Raw genomic sequence first — 19,237 nt, 5'->3', positions numbered from 1 at the left:
AATAATGGCTAGAAAACAGGGATTATTGCAAATTAAGGGAATTTGTTTTAAAATGAGATATGCAACGCTACTATATTTTTTCTGTACCACATTAATTCATTTCTCTGTGTGTGTGCATGTGTGCACACACATGCTCACCAGGGTGTGCATACCAAAATCAGGACAATCTAATGTATTGTGTTCTCTCCTTTTACCAAGTAGGTCCTGGAGGTTGAACTTATCACACTTGCCAGCAAGTGCCCTTCCCTGATGAGACAACTCACTGGCCCATGCAGTACTACTTTTACTACAAAGTCTAAGCTTAATTATAATTTGTAATATCAATTAGCAAAATAGCTTAAGTTCTTAAATGTAGGCAAAATATGAAATTTTTATCAATGTATTCTATAAGCAATTTCAACTGCATTCTTCACACTAATACCCAAAATTTATCTGCCTCAACTGTTTCATGAATACACAATTTTATATATATGTATATATATGTATATATATATATATATATATATGTATATATATACCTGGCGATCCAGATCAACATAGGCATCATTTCCAGCAGAGACAGGAGACTCTTTACTCATTAGCTGAAATTAAGATTAAAATGATTATGAGGCAAAAAGGCATTCTAGGTAATACAACAAAAAGAACACCCAGAAACTACTAAAACAACAACAAATTAAAACAAAAAGCAAGCAACTGTTTTCTGTAATTAATTCTTCTGACTGTTTTTCACTTCAAGTAATGTTTACACTTAAAATTAAACATGTGAAATCTGGTGCTCATTTTCTTTGAGAGCCCCAGCTGTAAGAATCAAGCATAAATTTAATCGTATCACTATGCTAGGAGCATGGATAGACATTCAAAAACAGTGACTTTTCAGTAAGAAGAGCAACAGCAAGTACGTCTTTCATTGTAAATAATAAATGTGGAAAGGGAGAGTTGTGTTCTTCAGTGGTGCGCCCACTGTTAAGCTGGCCATGCTCCACCCACACTCCTGCAAGCAATCCTAATTAACACAGTGGATCACAAAACAACAGCGGCAACAAAAACCCCCAAGTTTTGAAAACTGAAAAGGTTATTATTGGGAAGGAGTTCAGTAGGAGGAGAATGAGAGAGTGTAATGGTGGTAGGGTATCAAAAGGACCAAAATGTATTCATGTATAAAACCATCAAAGGATAAGACTGAGAGAAACTGTGAGGCTAGACATGTCTCTCAGTGGTACAGTGCTTGCTTAGCCTGTGCAAGGCCTGGAGCCACATGCACAGAATTCTATCAACAGCAGCAAAACAAAACTGGAAAATGAAATGCCCTTTTATGAAAATGCCATAATGAATCTCATTACTTTGTATGTCAACTTTTAAAAAGGAATAAATATGGGCATCAGTGTTACCCCAAATTAATGACAGTACATGTACCCCTCCCTGGGTATCTTAGACTCAAAGAGTGTTAGAGAGGCTGAGAGGCAAGAGCACAGAATTCTCATCATGATACTGTCAGAGCAGCCTCACATGCCCCAGGTCCTTATGCTCTGTGTGGAGGACAGAGGGAGAGGACAATTAGAAATAAACAGATATAATATTGTGAGATCTTTTGGTTTCAGCCTTTACCTTTACTCTTTTGAAAATACTAAAATTTACAGATTTTTTGAATAATAAAGAAAACTAGTACCCATGTAGAAGAAAAATACCCAAATAAAATAATAAATGTTATCTTATTGCCAAGAAACAATCACTTTGAAAAATTTGAGATACGTGGGAATTGGCTGCCTGTACTAGCCAGGCCCAAGCAGAGTTAAAAAAAAAAAAAAAAAAAAAAAGGCAAATACAGTAACATATGATAAAATCTGCAACAGAGGATGGGAGAGGGGGACTGTCTCGGTTTTCTTCCCCCTTCTTCTTTTTCTCCTATTTTCATTCTTATCCAACACAGCAGCTACTGCTCTAGGGAAAGCTAAACATCCCATTCTAAACATACCCTTCTCTTACTGCAGGTATTTTATCTGATTTTATGCAGACCTGCTCCTCAGCTTCACTGAGCTCCTGGTGCTGTCCTGCTTTACTCTTGCCAGATTTCTTGCTTATTATTCCTAGACTTCATAGTTTACAGGTTAATTCTCTTTCTCGTGCTAACATCATCATCTTTGGTGCCTTTCCATCCTTATATTAGGATTCATAGCTCTTGTTTTGTGAATATGTGTTTGTTTCTCCCTCTTTTTGTTAAGACATGGTTTCTTACGAACCCGATTGGCCTTGAATTCCGTATATAACTGAGGATGACTTTAGCTTCTTTTTAAAAGAATTATTTTATTTATTTTAAAAAAAGACTATATTATTTATGGTATACAGCATGTTTTGGTATACATACCGTGGAATAGTTAAATCAAGCTAATTAACATACCCATTTCCTAAAAAATTTTTTTGACAGAACACATTTAAATTGTTGACACATTAATTGTACAGCTGGGCTTCACTGTGCTATTTCCATACATGCATAAACTGTACATTGATAATTTCTATCTTTCTTGTATATTGCTCTCTTCCCTTCCTTCTCTTGACACCCTTCTCAGACTGTTAACTCTTCTACTCACAAGTTGTTAGGTTTTGGTTAAGATAGGATTTCATGTAGCCCAAGTTAGCCTTAAATTCAATATGCAGCCAAGGGTGACCTTGAACTCCTGCTCCTTCTGCCCTATCTCCTAAGGGCAGGGATTACAGGTGTGTGCCATCATGCCTGGCTTCTTTTTAGTTTCCACCCAGGGGAGAGAATATGTGATATTTGTCTTTAGCTTATTTTGCTTAACATGATGTCCTCAAGAACTGTTCAAGTTACCTTCTAACTCTTCTGTCTCCGCTCCCTGACTTTGGACATGTATGTATGTCCATCAATCTAACCAGAGCTGGGCGGTGGTGGCACACTCAAGGCAGAGGCAAGCAGATCTCTGTGAGTTCAAGACCAGCCTGGTCTACAAGAGCTAGTTCCAGGACAGGGTTCAAAGTTACACAGGGAAACCCTGTCTTGAAAAACCAAAAAACCAAACCAAACAAAAGAAAAAACAAAAACCAACCAAACAAAAAGATCAACCCAACCAAAGATCAATCTAACTACCTATTTTCTGCCCATATTCTGACTAGTTAAGTACTGAAAGAGAGGAAGCAAAATAAACAAACAAAAAACCCAAAACAAACAGAAAACAACCAAACCAAAACCAACAAAAGTAATATTATTGTAAATGTTTCTATAATCTCCACCAAACTTCAAATTTGCTTGAAAGTAATGCTTCCTAGCCAGGAAACTGTGTATCCTCTTTAGATTCTTTTAACTTTTTTGTCCCTACTACTTATTACTTGATACAAATGAGTGTTTGTCTGCATGTATATCTATGTACCACATGCATTACTGGTACTTAGGGAGACCAGGAGAAAAGGCTGTTGGACCCCATGGAACTAGAGTTACAGTTTTGAGCCACAATAGTAATGCTGGGAATCAAACTCAGGACCTGTGGAAGAGCAGTCAGTGCTCTTAACCACTGTGCTCTCCAGCCCCTTTCAATCCCTTTCTATTTCTCATTCTGATTAACTCTGTGATTCCATAAAATCCCATTTCCAGGTAAGAATTTTTCTATGGCCCAATCTACAAAACCAACAGCACCTCCTCCCCTTCTTCTTCACTGTTAACACACATAGGAAATTCTTCCCTTCCAAAGCTACTCTTGCTACCTGTGGTCTTCATTTAGTTTCTTAAAAGCTCCCCCAAAACCCTGTTCAATTTATTACCAGTCTTCTTGCTTATAAAAACCTTAGCCAGGCAGTGGTGGCACACACCTTTAATCCGAGTATTCAGGAAGCAGAGGCAGTTGGATCTCTGAGTTTGAGGCCAGCCTGGTCTACAGAGTGAGTTCCAGGACAGCTAGTGCCACACAGAGAAATCCTGTCTCATAAAACAAACAAACACACAAACAAACACCATTAACTTTGGTCTCCTTTTCCTGTGTGTACTTCCTACTAACATCTAAGTAATAAAAAAAACTTGAATAGATTGGTATCTCTTGGGGCTGAGATATAGTTCACTGACAGAGCATACTTGGCACCTGGGTTTGATCTCTGCTACCATATGCTACCACCACTCCCAACCCCCTAAATCACTAAAGTTCAAGTGATGCTTCTCTAAAAGAAATAACAGAAATGGCCAACAAAGGCATAAAAGGATGCTCATTATCACCAGTCACTATAGAAATAAACAAACAAACACAGTAACTATAAAGTGCTACTTTATATTTACCAGGAAAGTTATTCCAGAATTCCATTTCTGAATACTGATGCTCAACTCACAATGGGGTCACATGCCCAACCCCCCAGTTTCACAAGTTAAAAATGCACTGAACACACCTAGCCTCCTGAATAAACAGATCTGCAACATGGCCCACTCTAGAATATTAACTTTATGACCATGTAGCTGGATTTGGAAAAATGCAGCACACTGCTGCTGCTACAAAACATCATGTAGGTCTTTTTTTCTCTCCCTGGACTTCCTTCCCTCTCTCCAGGGTCTCATTTAGGCTGACCTTGAATTCCTGATCATTTTATCTCTATCTCCTGAGTGCTACAATTATAGACTTTCACCACAAACAAACTTTCAAACATGACCAGCAGGTCTTGTTTTCCATTTGCTTGTTGGATTCTACAATATTTTATACCTTCCTTAACTCTACTTTCCAATCACCTCACCTCATCCCTGAGTGACCTTATTTAATGTTCCCTTCAGATGGTTCTGCATTTCCCCCTTATAGTACTTTTGAAACTGTATGAATTCTTTTTGACCATTATCTCTCTAAAACTCAGAGAGTAAGACACATACTATATCAGAGAGAGTATCTTTTCACAACTGTATCCTTATTAGCTGCTACAGTCTCTGATGTACACTGGGTTTGAACTAAGTGTTTGCTAAATGAATAAAATCAATATGCACAAAATAGACACAAGGTACTTCAAAACTTAATTAGGATATAGGGTACACACTATAAAAATAGAAGTTTTCTGTTTGTTTGTTTTGTTTTCCAAGTCAAGGGTTTCTCTGTGTAGCCTTGGCTGTCCTGGAACTCATTCTGTAGGCCATGCTGGCCTCAAACTCACAGAGATCTGCCTGCTTCTGCCTCCCAAGTGCTGGGATTAAACACGTGCACCACCACTACCGGGCAAAAATAGAATTATTTTGTAAAATTGCTATTTCTCTTGTTTGAACTATTGTTTTTTCCTTTAGTTTGTCACAAACAAGTGCAAAGCTCTAATCAACGTACCTCTTGAATGGCTGTCATGACAACATGCTGAACAGATTCCTCCATCATCATAATGGCTTGAATGTACTCTGAAAACAAGAATAACCTGGAATGTCACTGTTCAAGTTAAGAGATGGTCAAGAGGTTGAAAGCTAATATTCTATAAACCCTTATAAGCAGTTTTCTGTGTTTTGATTCTCCCTCAGAATCCCCTATTCATGTCTACTCTGCTCAAAATATGTGCCACAGAGAAGCAAAGACTGAACACCAAAATGTTAACTTTTCCCAAAGATATTTTGTTCTTGCTTCACATATATTTGGTTGACACTGGGTCTTGTTAGCTGCCCTCCACTCACTTTGAATCCTAGGTTGGACTTGAACTTGTGATCTTCCTGCCTTAGTCTTTTAGAGTACTGGGATTATTGGGATATACTACTGTACTTGGCTCCTTTTACCATTACCTATAAAGCTGATGCTGTAGGTAAAGGTCAGGGAATGCAGCTTCAGCATGAGTGCACATCAGAATAAATCAGTGAAATAGCGAGACTCTAAGTCAGGGAGAAAAAGAACCACATCACTTTTTCTACATACACTCTGAAAGTTATCTTTTCTATTATTCGTTGTTATATGATAAAAGCACTCTGATTTTATTCTTATGTGACATCAAAACACTAAGTTATATAAATTCTTACCTTAATTTTATTTACTATACAAAGAAATAACTAAACTGAATTTAAGATAGACACTACTATATAATCCTGGGCTTTAAAATATTATCCTGCACCTTTATTTGCAAAGCAGAAATCATTCTCATTTTCACCCAGGCCAATACCAGAAGGGTCTCAGTAAAGTCACTCTAGAAGTAATATCTCTTTCCTTTGACAAAACCCTGTTAATAGTTTTCATTACTTCCAGATTCAACAGTGGATGACAGAAGAGGCTTAAGCATTAAAATAAATGAACATGACAGGCACCCTCAGAGTTGTAGTACAGAGGCTCTTACAAAATGTACAAACACTGTCATTAGACAAGTCTACTGGAATGCTGAGCATAACCCTCTCCCCAGCAGGTAACTTGGCTTTTGTTTTAAGTATTTTAAAAAACATCATGTGATATTATGACATCAAACACAAGAACTAGCACATCTAGGATGACTGTCAGCTCCTCAAAATTAAAGACTATGAATGAACATGGAAGAGAAGACAGTGGCATTGGTATGGGGGAGGGAAGCTTAATGGCAACTACTGGAGGTGAAGGAAGTAACAGTAAAAAGAGGTCAGGACATTAGTAGGTATGAGAGGGGAAGCGTTAGTTAAGAAGCGGTGTTGCCACGTCAAGGCCCTTCCCCGCGAACACCGTAAAGTGCTAAATGATAAAATGGTGATGACAGCTAAATTAATATGCACTACTTTAAAATTAAAAATACAATTATGTATGATTATTTGGTACATACCCATGAGGCAATGCTGGAGAATGAGGCAAACAATGTAAGGGAGCTTACCCTCAATTTTATCTGTTTAAAATTTTTTAGTATGATTTAATACAAATAGAAAGTTTAAAGGCAGAAGAAATATGTGTGCTTTTTTTTTCTTCTAGCACATTCACTACAAGTAAGAAATTTGGGGAATCTTGTAATATTTATAAGTCCCAACCTTCTAATCTATAAAAAGTATTTTTTTGTTGTTGTTGTTTTGTTATTGCATAGTAGAGTAGCAGAATGAAGGCAGATACCATGGGCTGGCAAGAAGGCTCAGTAAGGAAAGGTGCTGCTTGCTACCAAGTCTGGTTACTAGACTCTGATCCCAGGATCCAGAATGGATAGAAAGAACTGACTTTCACAACATATTTATTGACCTCCACACGCACATACTGTACCCCCCATAAATAAATGTTAAAAAAATCCTACTACCCACCCCAACAAACCCAAAACACAAGGTCAATGTTATTATCAATGTGCCTTCTACTACTAATCTGTCTTTTAAATTTATCATTATTTTATTTGCCCCAACTAGAGGTCAGCAAAGACAAATACAGTCATGCTCTCACCAACTGCTTTTAACTTTTCCAAACTGAAACAATGGCTAAACACAAAGCAAATACAGACACAGTTTCATTCAGTCTTCATAGCTAAGAGATTTTTGTGGATAAGGGCACAGGCAGAGAATATCTCATCTACAGGTAGATAGTAAGTTGCTGAAGCACTTCTGAGAGCCTCCTATTCTATCTTTCCACATTATACATTCAGTGACAATTAATGATTAACAATGAAAAAACTCACTTACATGATTCTTAGCTCTCTACTGTATTCCTGAAACCAGAGAATATCATAAATCTGGGTAGGTGAGAGATTAAAAATCTTGTTCAAATGGAACCTTCCTCCTTCCTGACTGGGTAGCTTATATAATGTTGGAATGTACTGTACAGAGCACTAAGGGATTTAAGTCACCAACTATTTTAACCAGTTGTGTGAACTCTGCTAATAATATCACTTGCCAGACAGAATGTGACCACTAGTGCAATAGTGGCCTGAGTGTTATGGGAGTAATCAACCAAGTTCTACTTGGATTTTGGGCCTGCTCCACAGGAGGAAATCATATTTGGTATGTGATTCTGGTCAAAAGCACATGGTTGGGAAGGTCCATAGTCCCTGGATGGGGTGAACTTACTTACTGTTGTTTTGCTATATGGAACTGATGTCAGACAGTCATCTAAATATTTATGCTTATACACACAGATTGGTGCTGTTCTCACTCTTGGTCAGAAAAGCTTCTGTTTTCAGTGGGCAATGATTAATACAGAGAGACTCATAACTGAATAAGTGCTAATGCGTGCTCAGTCCTAGAATGAGACCTCTGTCTCATGCCTCCAAGGCTCCAGGGGCACTGTGGAGGGGAGGGGGGGAAGAATGTACACACTAGAGGACAGGGAAGAGTGCTGTGAACTGCTAGTGCACCCATGAACCCATAACATTAATGGCTACCTGCACTAGATTGGGGCTATCAATGTTCCACCATTTAAAAAAGACTTTTAAAAGAAATACAGTTTAAGAAAAGAAAAGCAATTCTAAGAACGGGAGTGAGTTAGTGAGCTGAGGGAAAAGCCCCAAAGTCTATGATGACTATTAAACTACTAGAATATAGTATTCATTACTAGAATACAAAACCAGTACAAACTTGATTTGCATTATCAGATGTGGAGGAAATAAAAGTGAACAAGACAGGGTAGCTTTGAACAAAAACCCAAAAATAAACCCAACAACAACAACAAAACAAAGCCTCAGCTTCAATTTGAAATAATTACAAAATACTACTTATTATTCTGAAAAGCCCTTGACCCCTGTTCTCCAGCAAGACTTCTTTCAATTCTTTCTTTACTATGCAATTATAGTTTTGTGGGTTTCTAAGGTTCTGAAAGATAACTTGAGTTATGTATTACTTTGAGTTATTCTTAACCAGCTATCCTTCAGAGCTTTACTTAAATAACTTTCCTAACACCATGTCTAGACTCTCCCATTACATCTTACCTTCAGAGCATTTATCATTACTCTGTAAATACTTGTGCTATGTTTTTTTTCCCCTCCATTCAAGCTCTATGAAGGCAAACTTTATGTCTATTTTGCTTGGTACCCCAGTCCTCCTCCATAATATCAGTTCAAGAAATATTTGTGACATAAATATAATCTTCTTTGGACCTGGGAAGATGACCCACTGAGTAGGAGTGCTATGCCAGCATTAGGACCCAAGTTAAAATCTCTAGCACCCAAATAAAAGATGGGGATAACTGTACATGCCTGTAACCCCAGAACTGGGGGCAGACGGACAGAGTTTAAGACCTCTCTAGCCAGCCAGCCTAGCCAAAAGGGGGACTTAAGTTTGTAGGACACCTTGTCATAAAGAGTAAAGTGGAAGATGATAGAAGATGAAATCCAATATCCTTGTATGGCCTCTGTATGCAAATGCATGAGAGGCACACACATATGTACACACACACACACACACACACACACACACACACACACACACACACACACACAGAAAAACCCTCCCAAAGCAAAAGCAATGCATTCACTTTATGTATAGTAAATATGAATGAATTTTAAATAAGTGATCTTCATACAAATAAGTCACATTTTACAAAGGGATTTTAAAAACCCTACAAACAAAAAAAATCACATCATTACTTATGTATCAAAGCTGGTCTTACAAACTGGAATTGCTATACACATAAAAATACTGTACTTTTTCTAATATCTGCAATCTGAAGTTAACTTATTAAAAACTTGCTAACTTCTGTAAGTCTAATTAGTGTTTACTAGTTTACAGTTCATTTATTTATAGCATGAATATGACTCATCCCATAAATGCCACCTAGTAAGTGACATTTAAAAATTCACTTGCAATGGAAAATTAGTTTTCTCCAATGGCTCTCACTGGGTATAATAAACCACACTGAAGGACAAGTTCCATGCCTAGCACTATATGGTCAACATAAAACGAACTTAATGGTTCCTTTTGCCTCTCACTCCTTTGGTTGAACAAAATATTTTTTTCTCACTCCTCTTTTGTCTGTATATTATGGTTGATCATCTTGTGTTTTTATGGATTTCAGTTGTGTTTGTTTTATTTTTTATTTTATTTTTTTTCCTTTAAAGAGAGAGAGAAAGGAAGAGTTGTATGAATGGGGAGATGGGAAAGATATAGGAGGAGTTGGGAAGGGGAAATCATGATCAGAATATATTCTATGGAAAAGTTTTCCAATAAAATACATGGTGGCTTTGGCAGGTATGGTGGCACACGCCTATAATCCCAGCACTCAGCATTCGGAGGCAGGCAGATTTCTATGGGTATGAGGCCAACACGGCTTACATAGCAAGTTCCCGGCAAGACAGGGCCACACAGTGAAGATACTGTCTCAAAAAAATTGTGGCTATAAGAATTTATAATATATAAATGAAATGCAATGATTGTTTCAAAACGCTATATATAATATATATTTTAAAAATCACATTTCCATGAAATTAACATTGTTTGAAACATTACTATGTACAAGAGACTGTGTTATTTTACATTTTTGTTACTTAGACCCCTAATAATCTTGTGAGGTAGGTACTAAATGTTCATTTCCAAAGAAAATAAAATAAAGATTAGATTTGCCCAGTATATGTCTCCATAGGCTGTACGAATGCAACTATATTTGAACACAGAGTGACCGAACATTATAGCCTGTACTCTTATTCTGAAGCACAAAAATATTTCCTAAGCTATCATTTTGCAAACTAAATTAATAAATATTTTAATAATAATAAATACCACCATATCCAATGTAGTTAAAATGCATTAAGAAGAATGTATTCAGCTGGGTGGTGCTGGTACAGGCCTTAAATACCAGCACTCAGGAGGCAGAAGCAGGTGGATCTCTGTGAGTTTGAGGCCAGCCTGGTTTACAGAGCAAGTTCCAGAACAGGTGCCAAAGTTACAGAGAAACACTGTCTTGAAAAACAAACAAACAAACAAAAAACAAAAAGCAAATAAACAAACAAAAGAATATATTCAGGCTGGGGATGTAGCTCAATAGTATAGTAAATGCTTAGTATGAACAAAGCACCACTTCCACAGCCATCATAAAAAATGAACATAACAACATAAAAACTATTCAATTAGATAGTCAATTAGATACAGAAAGGGAAGGAATATGACCGTAATCAAAATTAGACTACCTTTTAGAACTCATTTAAGCTTGAAGGCAAATTACCAGCAAAGCTGTAGAACATGGGTAGCCATAGAAAGATGCCATTGATCTTGGTGCTTTATATATTAAATATATGTAATATATATTACTTTCATTAGTTACCTTGCTTCTGTTCACAGTTCACGGCACAGCCTAGAATGAGTTGGAGCATCCTTCCGAGCTCTGCTGCATCAGCATGCTCCCCAATAAGGTTCACATCAGGAAGGGTAAAATCATTAATCTGCTGTCCTAAAATCTGAATGGAGACAAAGAGATTATAATTGCATTCATATTTATAGCACCAAATAAAATATTTAATAGAGATCCATTTATTATCATCTGAATTCACTGTCAAGGCTCGAGTTGTTTTGCCAACTTCACTCCCAACCTCTATTCTTATTTCTCACACCTCAATTACAGCTATCATGTGATGGGGGAAGTGCTTCTGTGTATGTGTTTGTCTTACTGGATGATAAATAAAGTACTGTTTGGCCAATGAGGCAGCAAGTTAGGCAGGACTAGGAGTCGAAGAGAATTCTGGGAAATGTAGTAGAGAAGTAGTGATCCAGGCAGGAAGTGACATAGCAGGGAGACTCATATTTAAGGAAGGACAACCAGGAAGTACGCCTCTTTTCCCCTTGGTTCCTGCTCCAGTGGTGCTATGTGGATCCACCGGCAAGAGAGGGCACCAGCGGAAGGCATCCTCTATAAGATAAGTCTTATAAAATATGATAATTAAGACTGAGCTAACAGACGAGAAATCCTAGTCATTGGCCAAGCAGCATTGTACCTAATATAAGTCTCTGTATTATTTTGTCCATCCACGCAGCAGGCAGAACTCAAGCGGTTTACCGCCCACGTGGCGATAGGGCTTGAGGGGCTTTTGGCGGAAAGATTTATGGTAACAATCATGTATCCTGGCAATTTAGTACTTAACCTGATATATGGTATGTACGCTGAACAAAAATCCATATACTATTGATCCTCTGCTGATCTAAGAAAGTTTGGATGTTTGCTCTCTGATGAATTATAACCAGAATGGTCTAAACTAAAGAACATCCAAGACAGTTGTGATTAAAGAGGAATTCACACTACCACAAATGAGATTCCCCCTTTTACTTTGTCTCTAAAACTGTTGGTAGTGAGACATTTACAGGAATGGGAATGGAAGACCCCTTTAGTGGAGAATGTGTAAAGAAATGAGAATCTCTCTGTTGGATAGCCTGCCAGCGAAATCCCCTTAGAGGCAGGAGAAATAGACAAGTTGGGAAAGAACCAGCCTACTTCCATCCTTAGCACTACATAAACCAGGCATGGTGGTCATGGGTATCATCCCCGAATTTAGAAGAGGCAGAGAATCATAAGTTCAAGGCTACCCTTGGCTCTACAGGAATATACCATCAATTCAATTAAATTTAATTCTTCCCTGCACTCTCCAGCAGTAATTAAAAACAAGAAGGAGAAACTGTTCTGCAGTTCACGGAGACCTCAAAAACCAGAAGTTCTGTTTCTTGTCCTTGAGCCAGGGATGTACTTGGAGCCATCATAATTCTGTCCTGACCAGAGGCCCAAAATGTCAAAAAACATTCAGAGGCGCTGGTTTTTGTTCTGGTTCCTTGTTATCATTCTTCTAGGTTTATAAAGCAAACCAATGAGTACAGCTGCCTGGAAGCTATGAATGATCAGGTGCTTCTCTGATCCTTGAAGGTGTGCCAAAATTCCAGTCTAGCCACCAGGATGTGAAGGTGTTAATAAATACCTTGTGTGTGGGACAACTGGCCTGACAAGCTCACCTCCCATGCCTCAACCCAGTAAAGCCTTATTAATTCCTAATAAGACTGTCAGTTGTAATCCTTTCTTGCTTCCTTTCTCTTAAGTTATCTTCTCTAAAATGCCTTTCTAAAACTTAACCTGTTGTTTATGAAATTCATCTGTGAGTTCACACACAAAGGACACAGAAGCCACTAACCTGGGGTAGCTTTAGTGACCAGGCACAAAGATGTGCTCTTGGGAATAAAAAAAATATAATAGAAATTTCAATGGGCAAGCAAGAAAGGTATGCAGTTGTCTCAGGAGTAGATAAAACACATAAGCAGTCAAAAGAAAATTTGATTAAATAATTAAAGAAATCGGAGTAATTAAAGGATCAATCCAGGAGGCTCAAAGGCTCACTGGGACTTCTACAGAATAAACATTAAAAATGAAGTGGAAAAAACTTCCTAAAACTAAAACTAGTAGGTGTTCAGTTTTTAAGGATTTGCTAAGTGTTGGCCAAGCATAACAAAACAAAACCCATACTCAAAATGCACCTCAAATTGAAGCACATTTTCATGAACCTTTAGAAATAAATAAAAGAAAATCAACCCTAAATAAAGAAATTGACAAAAGGCAATGGGAATCCACATGAGAGATTTCAACAGCAAATCTAGAGGAAGCTCATGAACAATGCTACAATGGCTTCCAGTCACAGCCAAAAAAACTCTCAAGGAAGAAATAAATGTCAAGGCCTGAACTTTGGCACATACTTTTCTGAAGACCACACTGTTAAAACATGCTCATCAGTATAAAAGTAAACCAGGAGCTGGGCATTGTGGGCATGCCTTTAACACCAGCACTTAGAAGGCAGAGGCAGGTGATCTCTGTGAGTTTGATGTCAGCCTGGTCTACACAGCACATGACACCTTGTCTCAAAAGCAAAGTAAACCAGAAAAGAGAAATGTAAGCACACAGAGTCAGTAAAAGGAATGTGATAGAACAGAGGAAGAGGAATTCCCAGACTGAGTATGAAAGGCAATGACAGAACTGTTCTTGTTGATTCTAATTAAGAATGAAAACACTTATGCTTTATTGCAGAAATCTTAATACAGCAGGCACTAAGCCAGAACCCTCTGGGAATATTCGCAAAACAGAGGATATAGGTAACATGTTACTCTTCTAGAGTTTGAAAAAACCCTGAATTTTAAAATGGACCTCATCTAAAGATCTGAGTCAGACTATGGACCTTCATAAATGTTTCTGGAGGTACATTTATGTAGATGTCTACAAAAGTGTAGACTATATTGCATACACAGTCCTAATAAAAACATTTTTATGATTGAATACTATTTGCCTAATAAATATTTCATAACTTCCTTGTTGCAAGACATGTGGCTTATTTTCAATTTTGCATCCTATAAAATAACATGAAGGTGAACAGCTCTAAGTAGTTTTATTTTATTCTACTTTTTTTTTTTGAGACATGGGTCACTATGTTGCCCAGGATGGCTTCAAACTCCTGAGTAGCTAAGCCAAATAGTTTAAATTTTTTTTTTTCTGAATATAGAGTTACTGTGTCAGGGTTGGAGTGGCTCAGCCTCAGGAAGTTCAATGGCTACATACAGAGATAGAGGCCAGCCTGTCTACAGGGAATCCTGGTTTTTGTTTTTGTTTTTTAAATACTGTTACAAAACTTTTATAATAAACAAGTATTCTACCTTCATGAGGTATATGGAGCAAGGAAAAGACATATAAGGCAAATAAAGTAACTGCAGAAAAAAATACATAATTACAAACTACAGCCAGTGATAAAAAAGGAAAGAACACTCAATGATTAGGTTAAAGGGGGAACTTGGCAGTGAATATGTAGTAGGGACTCACTATGTGTAGTTGCAAAACAAATACCAATGCTGAATACTTCAGCCCTAGGTATATAATGTCTGTGTTCTGAAATATCTGAAGGATGAGGTGAGTTCACCTAGGGTCCAGGAGCTTGCTGATGAATAAAACCCAAGCAACAGGGCCAACCACAATAGTCCAAATGAGCTCTGAACTACCTTTACAAGCACAAAAAAGAGAAGAGAGTATAGTATAAAACAAAACTTAACATACTGTAATAGCCATGCACAAGTTACTCATAACAATGAGGATTACTGATGTTTTCACGCCGAAAAGATGACTGGTTATTTGAACTGACAACCTCAAAGCTACACAGGGGAAGATAGTTACTATTAATTTTGAAGTGTTTTTTCTTTACCTTGAGACTATAAAAAATTTAAACTATTCTGCAATATTTCCAAGTAGAATGAGAAAAAAGATCTTACCTCATGATTGTAATCCAAGATTCCTTTTAAAATTTTCTTTAAATTACTAATCTGTTTGAGAGAGAAAAAACTGGGTGAAAGGTAAGCACAGACCATAGTACAGAGTGACACTAAAAACTCAAGTGACTCACAGAAGTTCTCATCTGCCTTTGACCTTCCTCAGACAGTTAAATTTGCATTGGATTAAATATGCCATATTCTGCCAATCACCCTTGTGACCTGGCTGAATTTGTTCAATGTTAGTACTCAGTACGTTAGTTATGACTCTTCCATATAATGAAATACCTGGGATCAGATATGTTTTGGATTTAGGGTTGATGATGCTCAACCCAAAGCTAGAACAATATATCCTAGAACAAAAGACAATACAGCCTGAGATTATTGAATGAAAGAGACTGAATTTTTTAGTTACTACCTTCTGGTTTAAAACATTTTTAAAAGATATACTTGATGTGTATGAGTGTTTTGCTTGCATGCATGCATGTATGTATGCATGTATGTATGTATGTATGTATGTATGTATGCATGCATGCATGTATGTGCACCATGTGCATGCCTGTTGTTCTTCAAAGTCAGAAAAGGATACTGGATCTTAGAATGGGAGTTACAGATGGTTTTGAGCCATCATGAGGATTGCTGGTTCCCTAACCTAGGTCCTTGCAAAGTAACAAGTGTAATGAGTGCTCTTAACTGCTGAGCAATCTCTCCAGCTCCTGAAAACATTTATTTTTATGAGAGAAATAAACTGAAAAGTTGCTTATTTATTAAAAACAACAAAACAAGCAAGGTGTGCTTGCCTATGCTTGTTAATTCAAGAGATAAGGGCAGGAAACTGAATTTAAGGCAGATCTAGGCTATATAGTAAACTATCTAAAAAACAAAACCAAGCAAAACAAACAAACAAACAAACAAAAAACTAGTATCATAAATAAAATTAACATTTTCTATTTCTGGAAAAAATTGTATTTGGAAAATACATATTTCCTTTTTTGCTCTTCTAAGCTGTCATACAACACCTGAAAGTGGAACACTTTAAAACTGATACAGTATTAAAATAGTGGTTTTCCCCATGGCAAAATGCTACATTATCTTATTTTAACTAATGGCATCATACAGTTGAAGAATCAGTCCATAGCAAGGTTATAGTACCTGCCATAGAGAATAAGTGGTAGAGCTACAGTGTGAGCACAGGTTTCCTGATTCCAAAATCCAGCCATTAATAGGTTTTACTGACTTACAGTACAGCATATCGTGGTCAAGCAGTATGTCAAGTTACTACTAATCTTCAATTCCAAAGTATTTTGCTATAGACTTCCTAAATAACCCTTAATCTCACTGGAAATAGTAGATAAAAAAACAAACAACAATAAAAAACAAGTATTACATATCTGGTGGTTTGAAAGAAAATGGCCCTAATAGGGAGTGGCACTATTAGGAGGTATGGTTTTGTTGAAGAAGTGTGTCACTGTGGGGGTGGGCTTTGAGGTCTCCTTTGCTCAAGCTATAGGTAGCACACAGTTGCTGTTAGCATTTAGTACTAGCCTGTCCTTGTGATCCTGGATACAGGATATACCCTCAGCTGTAGCCACTAAGAGCACCACCTGTGCATATTCATGATGTTCCCTTTTAAAAGGGCCCGGCCCATCTCTCATCCTCTCTCTTTCCCTGTCTGTTCTTCTCTCTCCACTCCCTTCCCCCTCTACTCTCTCCTGCTGCTCCTGTCTCCAGAAGTCGGGCTCTCCCCTTCCCTTTCCCCTTTTTATGACCCCCCCCCAAAAAAAGCCCGCTGTTTGAACCCTGTTACATGGCTTCTTTAGGCTCTCCTGGCATCTCCTCCTGCCTGCAGGCAGTTTGAGGCAAGCCAGGACCCTGAAACCTCACTTCTAATGGATTGCTGGGTCCTTCCATCCAAAATAGTCATGATTGGTGAGCCATTCCACTTTAGGCTATTCCTACGGAGTGAGGACTCATCTCTTCTTGAGCAGGGTTTCTCACCTTTTGGCCTCCTTAAGTCCTGGTATCAGGCAACCATGGCTTCCCAGGTTCTGAGCCCTTGGCCCCCACCCTTTGCACGATGACTCACTGGGTGGCCTGTGCCAGTCTCTTTCTCAGACCCTCTGGTCCTTCAGCCCCAGCCCCTTGATTGACACATCACTGAGGCAGCTTGTGCTTTTCTCGCTCGATCCTTGCTTGATAAAAGCCATTGGGTCTTGTTCTGCCTTACTCATGTGGAATAAGCCTACCAAAAATCCACTTCCCAGCACTTTGTAATCACTTCATGCTGGGACCCTACCCACCTGCTTCACCTTCAATAGATCTGTTCTCTTCCACCTGCAACAAATCTGCTTTTTCATTTGCTGATGGCTTTGCCTTCCATTTAATACCAACAGTTGGGTCTCTGGTGGGGTTATCCACTACTGACCATTCCCCTGGATGTGAGGCTTCCTTTCTCTAGCACAGTTCTTTCTTTACCTTCTGGCTTTTCTCAAAGTCCTGGTACCAGGCAACTGTGTCTCTCTTGGATTCAGAGCCTTTGGCCCCCACCCTTTGAATGACAACTCACTGGATGGCCTGTGCCTGAATTCCTGGGACAATAGGAATTGCAGACCCATGGATCTTACTTCTCCCTCACTCATGGGAACTGTGTCATCATCTATACTTCCTTGCTCCCATTGGGATGTTTTTTGGAGACCCACTGACCATTCCTAATCAGCTATTGTTGCAGCTGTTGGCAATAGAGCCGGAAGGGCAAGACTACCAAACATGTCTGGGTGATGTTGTAATGATGGGAAAAGATCAGGTGCTTTAAGCCCTAGGGAGCTGGTTTGGATCCGCCAAGAACAGCATTTTGCCAGTCCAGGAGACACCTGATGGTCAGAAGAGCCTGAACAGTGAAGTGAAATAGCCAGCTACTCCAGGACATGGCTAGCACCCCAGCTTTCCCAGGTACCCCAAAGATGAGCAATGTCCCCCAGGTCAGCAGGAAGCAATCCTGAGAACACAGTGTCCTCATCCCTGCCTCACCCGATACCCCTTTCTAACTCACCTTTTTATAATAAAAGGGAGGAATGTTAATATTCAGGCATCTGTACTGGTCTGTCCTTGGGTTCTGACAGGATACACCCTCAGCTGCCGCCACTAAGAGCACCACCTGTGCATACTCACGATGTTCCCTTTTAAAAGGGCCATGCCCACCTCCCATCCTTCTCTTTCTGTCCCTCTCTCTACTCCCCCTCTATCCTAACTCTTCTCTGATGCTGATCTATCTCCAGAGGCTGGTCTCCCCTCTTCCCTTTCCCTTTTTATGGTCCCTCTGCTTGAGTGCCGCTTTTCCTAGATTATAACAGTTGCTTCCTGTTGCCTGTGCATCAAGATGAAGAACTGTCAGCCACCTATCTAGCACCATGTCTGCCTGCATGCTGCCTTGCTTCCCAACATGGACTAAACCTCTGAAACTGTAAGCCAGCCCCAATAATAGAGTTGCTGTGGTGGGGAAGGGCCCAGGCCCAGCACAGGAAGATTTGGTGGACTTTGCAGAGCCCCCCTTGAGGGCCCTACCCTGCCTGGGGAGTGGTGGGTGGATGGGGTGGGGGGTAGATTGGGGTGGGGAGGAGGGATGGGGGGGGGAGGGAGAGGGAGAAGGGACTTACATGTGAAACAAGCCTGTTCCCTAACTTGAACTAATAAAAAAAAATTAAAAAAAAAAAAAAGTTGCTGTGGTCATGGTGTCTCTTCACAGCAATAGAAACCCTAAGTAAGAAAATACACAACACAAATATTTAAAAGATTTAACAGGTGTAAATACAAAAAAAAATACCTTTAACCTCCAATTGTCTCCCACTTCAGTTTTGATTCTGTTTAGCCAATTATCATCAAAATATACAGGATCTCTGCAAGTAAAGAAAAACTGGATTAAGATCATGTAGCTACAGCCAGAGCTGTTACAGAGAAACCTTGTCTTGAAAAAAACAACAAAACAAACAAACAAAAGATCATGGAGGTATCATGCTTACTAAAATACCCAATTCCATCATATGTCATCATTTAAGTGAGCCATAAAAATATGTATATGCCACATGCCAGTCATTAAATAATCCATGAGACAAGGGGTAACAGCACATTTTCTAAAATCAGTTTGATTAGTTTTGGTAATAAATTAGT

The 19,237-nt window shown here is 38.6% G+C and overlaps 1 protein-coding gene across 1 annotated transcript in view; it reads right to left on the bottom strand.

Moving 5' to 3' along the window:
- Hook3 (hook microtubule tethering protein 3) overlaps positions 1 to 19,237 on the bottom strand; it is a 78,611-nt gene that overhangs the window by 39,750 nt on the left and 19,624 nt on the right. Inside the window, exons 3-7 of the mRNA XM_027395373.2 lie at positions 18,894 to 18,966; positions 15,077 to 15,127; positions 11,121 to 11,253; positions 5,292 to 5,359; positions 519 to 581 (exon numbers count right to left, since the gene is read on the bottom strand). Of these exons, the coding sequence (XP_027251174.1) occupies positions 519 to 581; positions 5,292 to 5,359; positions 11,121 to 11,253; positions 15,077 to 15,127; positions 18,894 to 18,966 (388 nt within the window). The remainder of the gene's footprint in view (positions 1 to 518; positions 582 to 5,291; positions 5,360 to 11,120; positions 11,254 to 15,076; positions 15,128 to 18,893; positions 18,967 to 19,237) is intronic.

This window comes from Cricetulus griseus (assembly GCF_003668045.3).
Source record: "Cricetulus griseus strain 17A/GY chromosome 1 unlocalized genomic scaffold, alternate assembly CriGri-PICRH-1.0 chr1_1, whole genome shotgun sequence".
In the NCBI taxonomy this organism is placed as follows: domain Eukaryota; kingdom Metazoa; phylum Chordata; class Mammalia; order Rodentia; family Cricetidae; genus Cricetulus; species Cricetulus griseus.
The sequence above is the reverse complement of the archived record's forward strand: the minus strand, read 5'-3'. Positions and strand labels throughout refer to the sequence as shown.